The 9209-nt window shown below is 37.0% G+C and overlaps 1 protein-coding gene across 1 annotated transcript in view; it reads right to left on the bottom strand.

Annotated features, from left to right (window-relative positions):
* MINDY4B (MINDY family member 4B) overlaps window positions 1-8671 on the bottom strand; it is a 49771-nt gene extending 41100 nt beyond the window's left edge. The window contains exons 1-3 of the mRNA XM_074301957.1: window positions 8559-8671; window positions 8291-8318; window positions 5194-5367 (exon numbers count right to left, since the gene is read on the bottom strand). Of these exons, the coding sequence (XP_074158058.1) occupies window positions 5194-5367; window positions 8291-8318; window positions 8559-8671 (315 nt within the window). The remainder of the gene's footprint in view (window positions 1-5193; window positions 5368-8290; window positions 8319-8558) is intronic.
* Between the last annotated feature and the right edge of the window lie 538 nt (window positions 8672-9209).

Raw genomic sequence — 9209 nt, 5'->3', positions numbered from 1 at the left:
AAAAATATATGGCAAAAGTAAAGAGATAGACTAATTGCACTCTGATTCTACAACAAGACAAAGCTGATCTAGAAAGGACATCAGCTCTTACTTTGATTTAATGATCCATGGAAGATTCCCTATGCTTTAAATAATTCTTTAAGTCAGAGGTTCTTAACCTGAGATCTATGAATTAGATTTTTTAAATAATAGCTTTTTGCTTTTCCAAATACACGCAAAGATAGTTTTGAACATTCACCTTTGCAAAACCTTGTGTTCCAAATTTTATTCCCTCCCTCCCTCCATTCCACCACCAGACAGCAAGAAATCCATTATAAGTTCAACACATGTAATCCTTCCAAATATATTTCCATATTCATTATGCTATGCAAGAATAATCAGATGAAAAGAGGAAAAATGAGAAAAAACAAACAACAAAAAGGAAAATTTTATGCATTGATCTGCATTCAGTCGCCATGGTTCTCTCTCTGGATATGACCAGCACTTTCCAGCACAAGGCTACTGGAATTGCTTTGCATCACCTATGAATTTTAATTTTAAACATTTTATAAGTACTTTAATATCTTATTTGAAAAACCCTCTAAGATGGGGTTCTTTAGGCTTTGTCAGACTGTATCCATGGTCTAGGACACAAAAAAAGATCAAGAATCCCTACTTTTGGAGAATGTTGAAGATGTTAAGATAATAGTAATTATATATATATATATATATATATATATATATATATATATATATATATATATATATATATATATATATATATATATATCACCCTAAGGTTTGCAAAGCACTTTTATCTCATTTGATCCCTATGGGATAGACTCCATTATTGTCCCCTTTTGACAGATGAGAAAACTGAGTCTGAGAGAGCCTGTCCCTGATTCTTACCCAGAATCACATATCTAGTAATTCCCTGAAGGTTTCCTGACTCAAAGTCTAACCCAGTATTCACTATTCCACCTGGTTGTCTCTAAGACAGGATCTTGAATGTGGAAAGTCAGTCCTGTGAAAGATATACTACAGGATACACTACATTTATTAATGACAGTTTGTTGGCAGTTGTTTCTGTGGAATAGTGGAAAGAGGTGGTTTTCCTCTTATTGGAGGTCAGGAAGGAGAAGCTTGAAGCAGCCTTATTGGATATGCTATACTGGGAATTTCTTTTAAGTATGAACTGGTAATCCAAAATCCAATGGTTACTGATTCTATGAATGTTGGATCTGATGTCAAGAGAAACCGGGGTTGGAATCCTTCCTCCATTGCTGGACAAATTCCTTAACTTCTCTGAATATTATTTTCAGATAATCATAGATCTTAAGTTGGACGGGACCTTAGGCCAACCCTTTCCTTCCATCTTATAGGTGAGAAAACTGAGAGCCAGGGAGTCAACAGTCACTTGCCTATAGTCATACATATAGTTGTATCATAGGAGGATTTTGAATCCTTTTCACTCCAGAGTTTTCTGATGTTTTCCACTCTTCCACTGTCTTCTTCAACAAAGTGGGGCTAGTATCAGAAGGAAGTTCTGCGCCAAAAGGATCACAGAATTTGAGAGTTGGAAGGGCCTCAGTCACCATTTTAGTCCAATTCACACTCAGGAGGATTGACCTCTGGAAACATCCCCAAGTAGTGCCTGTGTATCCTTCTAAGGAAGAAGAAGCTTCCATTCCTAGAATCAGCCCATTCCACTTATTATTAGAAAGATTTTCTTTTAACATTAAACCGCAATTTATCTCTTTGCAATTTCCATTAAGTGTTCTAATTGTTCCCTTTGGGACCAAGTAAAATAAATTTTAAAAATTTCTTCAACAAGACACTATCGGTATAAGTGCCTCAATAAACCTTTAAGTACAATACAAATGTCTATAAATGCCATTGTTATCATAAGATTCTGTCAGAACAGAGCATGGACTAAGCCTTTGAATGGAAGCTCAGGATAGAATATCTTTGGGGAAAAAAAGTGGAGGAATAAGAGGTTCCAACCTAACTTCTATTTCTCAGTTTTCCCCAGGGCTAGAAAACAAAATAAAATAGTATGTTTGGGCTTAGCGGGGGAGGTAGAAAAGTTGGAAAAATGAAGGGCTTGTTGCCTGTGGTCAAAGGAGTAGTTTAGTTCTTAGGGGAGAATACTTTATCGATCCTTTCATCTCCAAATGACCAGTGCTTTCAGTCTTTAAAAAATGTATATTTGAGCGCTAGCCCTTAAGTCAGGAGGACCCGAGTTCAAATTTGATCTCAGACACTTAACACTTCCTGGGCAAGTCACTTAATCCAATTGCCTCAGGAAAAAAAAAATGTATATTCTTATCCCATAAGTACAGCTCAAGTCAACAGTGAGGCAAGAGAGAATTCTCCACTGAGTATCTTGTGACTGTCTTAATTTCAGATAATTTGCCTGGCTGAAATATCAGTTAGAGTGGGTCCAGCTTCAAGATTCTTCCCCTCTATACCCACCCTACCCAGACTCTCTGGAATATTCTGTTATTCTCTGAAGGCCCAGACTATGGGTCATTAATGGTTATGCTGGTTAAAGAAAGGTTAGATCATGTGACTTGCAAAATAGGAATAAATTCAAATACAATTTCAAAAGAAAAAACTATCAATTATTTAGATGTCTAGGACTTCCTGAACAGTTTCTTGCTTGATTTCAGTCTTTTCCCTTTGGGATCTTTTGTTTCTGGCTTTTTAAGGAGAAGTTGACCTAAGTAAAGCCTTTGGGGAAGTCTCCTGTGTCATCCTATTTTTTATTATGGTCATATGAAAGTATTCAAGGATAGATTTCTCCATTCTGGTTATATCTAACTTCTTTTTTATAAATTTTAATTTTATAAATTTATAAAGTTAAAAAAATTCAATACAGTTTAGTATATTGGGGCTTAGTGGGAGGAGGTTGAAAGGATGAAGATACAAGGGACTTGTTGCCTGTGGACAAAGGAGGGGGTTAACATGCATTACAGTTTAATTAACATGAGCTCATTTATGGACTATATTCTGTTTATATACATATATATTTTTTAAAGGATTTTTATCATAAGTTTGAATTACAGAGCTATTCTAATTTTTAACCTTCTTGGGGGGTGGGGTAATTTGTATATTATTGCCTCTTGGGTATACTTGCTTTTCTTTTAGTGGGAAGAGGAGGCTGCTTCTGGCCTATGGTTTGGTTAGAGATTATTTCTGGTGTGGAAATTCCTTCAATTTACCTATAATTTATGGTTTTGGAAAGTTAGTTGCCTTGGGCACTGGGGGATTGAATGATTTGCCAAGAGGCACCCAGATAGTTTATATCAAATGAAGGATGCTATACTGCTTATCAATTTGGTATAACAGAGGGAGAAAATAATATCCCTCCACCTGGAATGCCATAGCCCACTCAGAGATTTCATATGGATGAAGATCATATGATTATGCGAGTTGAGGTAGAAACCACAGAGTCCAATGCTTTTATTTAATCAATGAGCAACTGAGATGCAGAGAGAAGTCACTTGTGCAAGGACATATAAGAAGTAAAGACAGAATTTGAACTCAGGTCCTCTGACTATAAATTCAGCATTATTTCCACTTTCTCCAAAACACCAACACTTCAATGAATCAAAATAGAGGATCTTCTGTGAAATGAGGGGGTTAGATTATATGGTCACTAAAGTATCCTCCAGCTCTAAGTCCAGGATCATAGTTATAATCCTAAGCATAGTGTATAATACTAAGCATGTCTAGTTCACCACGGACATGACAAATTAGGAAAAACCTAGAACCTAGATCAACATCAATTAAATAACTTAAGTTAAGGCAGCAGTAAATGAAAGGTATTCATCAGTGGTCCCCCTTCCCCAGCCCTGACTGTGGGTGCTAAAATAGAGTCATTGACCAGCAGGATGATTTCAGAGAGGCCTGGAGAGACTGACATGAACTGAGGCTGAGTGAAATGAGCAGGACCAGGAGATCATTGTACACTTCAACAACAATACTATATGATGATCAATTCTGATGGACGTGGCCATCTTCAACAATGAGATGAACCAAATCAGTTCCAATAGAACAGTAATGAACTGAACCAGCGACACCCACCGAAAGAACTCTGGGAGTTGACTATAAACCACTACATAGAATTCCCAATCCCTCTAATTTTGTCCGCCTGCATTTTTTATCTCCTTCACAGGCTAATTGTACACTATTTCAAAGTCTGCTCTTTTTGTACAGCAAAATAACTGTATACATATATTGTATTTAACTTATACTTTAACATATGTAACATGTATTGGTCAACCTACCATCTAGGGGAGGGGAAGGGGGGAGGGAGGGGAAAAAATGGAACAAAAGGTTTTGCAATTGTCAATGCTGAAAAATTACCTATGCATATATCTTGTAAAATAAAAAGCTATAATAAAAAAAAATAGGGTCATGGACTCCAATCCAACAGGGAATTTCAAGATCACAAGAATTTCTGAAGAAGTAGTACTAGTTTTGCCATCCAACGGTGCAGCTTTGAATCCTGACATTGCCATTTGTATGATCTTGGACAAGTTACTTGACTTTTCCTCATGTGTAAAAGGAAGATGAACTAGATGACCTCTAAAGTTTATGCGTATCCAAAATGGAGTGATATGTTTTCTCTAGCTCATTTACATTTATATAAAATTGAAAAAAATTATTCCCTTTGGGACCAAGTAAAATAAATTTAAAAATTTTCTTCAACAAGACAATATCAGATTAAGTACCTCAATAAATCTTTAAGTATAATACAAATGTACTGCTGTGAAATGAGGAGATTAGATTATATAGTCATTAAAGTGTTCTCCAATTCTAAATCCAGGTCATAACTATAATCCTAAGCATCTTGTAGTCCTATCTAATTCACCTAATTTCCCTAAAAGACCTACTCTGAAATAATATGGATATTAAATTGTATGTAGTGTGTTTTTATTTGCAAACGACACATTGAGAAAGTATATAAATACAGAGGCTGTCAGAATTTAGGAGGAGAGTATTAGAACATTCCCAGTACCATGGTACCAGTATTGAAAAAAAAATAATAAATAAGTCATTTTAATTATATTCTCCTTTTACCAGTAACAACTCTCTGAAGCCTTAAGTCCAATAATACGTTCATATGACCCCTGATAAGTTTTCCCAGCCTCATTGTTTTGGAGAGATTACATTTCACTCCATGTTTAATTAACAAGCTGTACTCACCATGGCCATTGCTAGGGAGATGGGAAAGTGGCCCCATTTAGATTTGATGGAGGATCCAGGAAGTGAACAAAGGACCTGTGATAGGTACCATCCTTTTTCTTTGTCTTGAGGTAATCCTGCACCAGCTTGGTTATAATCAGATTTCTGACAGTCTTGGAATTTCTCTTGAGCATCCTCTCACCCCCAAAACAAAGCAAAAACAAACCAAAACAAAATTCGAGGTGTCAATTTTGCTTTATCATATTTGGGACAAAATATAAGCTTTTTTCCCTTTTTCATAGAGATGTCTCATCAAAGTTTATTTTCTATACTTAGAATCAATCAGCCAATAAACATTCATTTATTGCCTACTAGGTGCCACTCTGGGGATTCAAAGAATGAAATGATTCTTTCTTCCAAAGAGTGTAATGTTCAAATGGGGAAATAACAAATACATATAAAAGTACATACAGAATAAATACAACTAGATCCAAGGTAGTTAAGGAAAGCAGCCCTGGTTCTCCTGTACCTCTCTCAAAGCTTAGGATGTGTGGTTTATTACTCCCCCATAAACATTCACTCTTCTGCCATCAAAGTCAACACCTTAAAAGTCAACACCCCTAATTTTCAACTGAAGAATCCATGGCCCAGAAAAGTTAAATGAATGGCCCAAAGTAACCAAGGTGACAGTCAGGATTAAAACTTAAGTCCTTGAGTTCCTTGTTTCACTATATGGGGAAGAAAGCGACAGAACCCAGGGCTCCTACTTCAACTCCTGTCCTCTTTGTGATTCCATATCTATAATTGGGTAAAAAGGACCATGAATATCCACTGGAAAAATGGAAAAAATAAATATTTCTCTCAAAAGACTCCCTACAAGTCTGAAGTGACAACAGAGGTTAGATGTAACTATGGAAACGTCATTAGTATTAAGACCTTGGCTTGAAATCATCTTAGGGAAAAATAGAAATATCATTGTCTAATATTTTCAAAAAACACCATTCAGTAAATCTCTGTGAAGGACTCTTGAATTCTCTCCCCTTTATAATCAATTTATCTTGGTTTGCTGTTATACAAAGTAGGGTGGTTTGGGTCATCCCTGTCTGATTCTTTCCTATTCCTGCATCCTCCCAGTGAGGGCGAGAATTTCACAGTTGAGAGAATTGCTCTTTCACTCATTCCCTCTGGTGTCTCATTGTAGCTTAGCATCCACCCTTCATTGCATTCCTTCATATTTGAACAAATATGCATTCGATGTCCAGGAAACAAAAGGCAACATTAAAAGGACTTTCCTTGATTCTTTGATCCTGACACTTTAAAAAGATACCTGCCTTTTTAGTAATTCTAAATTCCAAAAGGGAGTGGAAGGAGACCTCCTTATCTCTCAGATACATCATCTGAATCAAACAGGTTTTTGATGCGATGGAATACTTTTTTGTAAATCAAATGACAATATCTCTATACTCCCAGGAATGGACTTTTTCCATCTTGCCGCAAAATTGCAATTGAAAATTTAATTTAAAAAATTTAATCTAATGTTCCCTTCAGTGTTCTACAAATCCTGTCTATCAAAACTAGTTTTCCATCTGATAATTTTAAGATTACCAAACAAACATCATCTCCTACATTTTAATTTAGACTATTCTTGGGATGTGGCTTTTGAATCAAAATTTATTCTAAAAATATGAATTAGAGACTCATATTTTAAAATAAGAATAGCAACTCAGATAATATCACATTCAAATTGTGCCAGGGGGAAAATATTGGTATTTGATGATTATTTCTGTTTGTGAATTAACTGAATGAACTGCATAAAGACACAAATTAAAAGTCTTTATATAACTTTCTAACATCTCCAAGGCTTCAGATCTCCTCTCTCCTCTCTCTCTCTCTCTCTCTCTCTCTCTCTCTCTCTCTCTCTCTCTCTCTCTCTATTCTCTCTCTCTCTCTCTCTCTCTCTCTCTCTCTCTCTCTCTCTCTCTCTCTCTCTCTCTCTCTCTCCCCCCTTCTCTCTCTCCTCTTTCTCTCTCTTCTTTCTCCATCTCTCTCTGTCTCTCTCTGTCTCTCTCTGTCTCTGTCTCTGTCTCTCTCTCTCTCTCTCTGTCTCTCTCTCTCTCTCCCCTTCTCTCTCTCCTCTTTCTCTCTCTTCTTTCTCCATCTCTCTCTGTCTCTCTCTGTCTCTCTCTTTCTCTCTCTCTGTTTCTCTCTGTCTCTCTCTCTCTGTCTCTCTCTGTCTGCCTCTCTCTCTCTCTCTCTCTCTCTCTCTCTTCTTTCTCCATCTCTCTCTCTCTCTCTGTCTCTCTCTTTCTCTCTCTCTCTGTCTCTCTCTGTCTCTCTCTGTCTCTGTCTCTGTCTCTGTCTCTCTCTCTCTCTCTGTCTCTGTCTCTCTCTCTCTCTCCTTCTCTCTCCTCTCTCTCTCTCTCTCTCTCTCTCTCTCTCTCTCTCTCTCTCTCTCTCTCTCTCTGTCTCTGTCTCCTCTTTCTCCATCTCTCTCTCTCTCTTTATCTCTCCCTCTCTCTCTCCCCCTCTCTCCCCTTTTCCCTCCTTCTCCTTTCTTCCTTCTTCCACCATGGTGGCAGGGACAGGCTTCCCCCCTTGTAGCTCTTACCTTGGAATAATGTTTAAATATTTTAAAAATATTAATCAAGTTACCTTCCTCTATTGTTTTCAAAACTGATAAAGTGAAGGGGACGAATAATGCAGACAGTTCTTTGGTTTCAAAGTGAACCTTGACCACTGAGAATTCTATAGATTTTGGAAGCTTTCAAAGTACTTTACATAGATCACTAAAGCATTATATAGTGTTATTTTCACAAAATGGAGGGTCTGGATTTTAAAAGTAATCACTTCTAGATAACCACATGTTGTTTTCAGCGATAAGAGAAAAACTGCTCTTAAAGTCTAGAAGAGTGTTTAATGATCTGTCAAAAAAAAAAAAAAGAATATATGAAAAGCTCCTTAGTGCTGGCTATTTCTTATTTTACATTTTCACATACTATACTATCGTTGTATAGACAATGTGGCATGCATACAGGATGGTTACATTATGTTTTCGGTATGATTGTTTGATGTAACAATCACAGAAGAACAAAATCCACCTTTGGAGGAAAAGCATTACCTGATGAGTTGCACTGTTGATTTCCAACCTGTAAATGAAAGAGAAAACATCAAATGAAGAGCTTCCTTCTATTCATAGAGCAAGGAAACAACTACCTTTTGAGTCTATAGAAACATCTTTTCACAAGACGATTATAAATGGATGCATTTTCAAAGAACACTTGTAAAGGAAAATGTTCCCGGAGAGAAAATAAGAGTTGATTACTCAAGTACACGAAAGGTATCGCATTCAACGTCTTCCATGTTTTCGAGAAATGCAAAAATCTTACCTGTGATGACAAAAGATTTCCCTCCACTTCTCAAGATCTAAAATTTTCCTGGCTATGTCATCTAATTCCATCTCTTGGAAACTATGATCCTCAGAGGAGATCTCCTTGTCCATTTCTAGACTAAGGAGTTGAATTGAAAAATTGGGACGAGAGGTACTTGCTGGTGCAGAGAGATTTGGCTGGCACAGATGGCGGTTTGCAATGTGCTAATCCCCACCACTGACTAGCCAGGTCTCATACAACTGGTGCTCTGGGCTTGCTGTAAGCCCCTGCTATCAGATCTTGATTAAATTTTCATTAGAGGTGGAAGACTTGATGCAGCTCTGCTCACTGCATAAATGTTTAATTCGGGATCCAGATTTATAAACAATGAGGTTGCAATTACTCTCTGCATCAGAGAAAGAGACCTAATCTAATTGACTCAAAGTGGCACTAAGGATGGAAAATGATATTTTCCTAGGCTCTGATGCTGCACTCAGGTTCATTCAACAAACATTAAATGAGCACTTTCTGTCTTCACGCTAGTTTATAAGCTCTGTACATGGTACATTACCAGGCACTGTGCCTGCCCTCGAGGAGCTTGGGATATAGAAACACAAATGACAATTATATGAAGGATAATGGGAAAGTGCAAGGAGGGATCACAGCATC

This window comes from Sminthopsis crassicaudata, chromosome 3 (genome assembly GCF_048593235.1).
Source record: "Sminthopsis crassicaudata isolate SCR6 chromosome 3, ASM4859323v1, whole genome shotgun sequence".
Lineage (NCBI taxonomy): Eukaryota > Metazoa > Chordata > Mammalia > Dasyuromorphia > Dasyuridae > Sminthopsis > Sminthopsis crassicaudata.
This window is presented reverse-complemented; position numbering and strand designations above follow the sequence as displayed.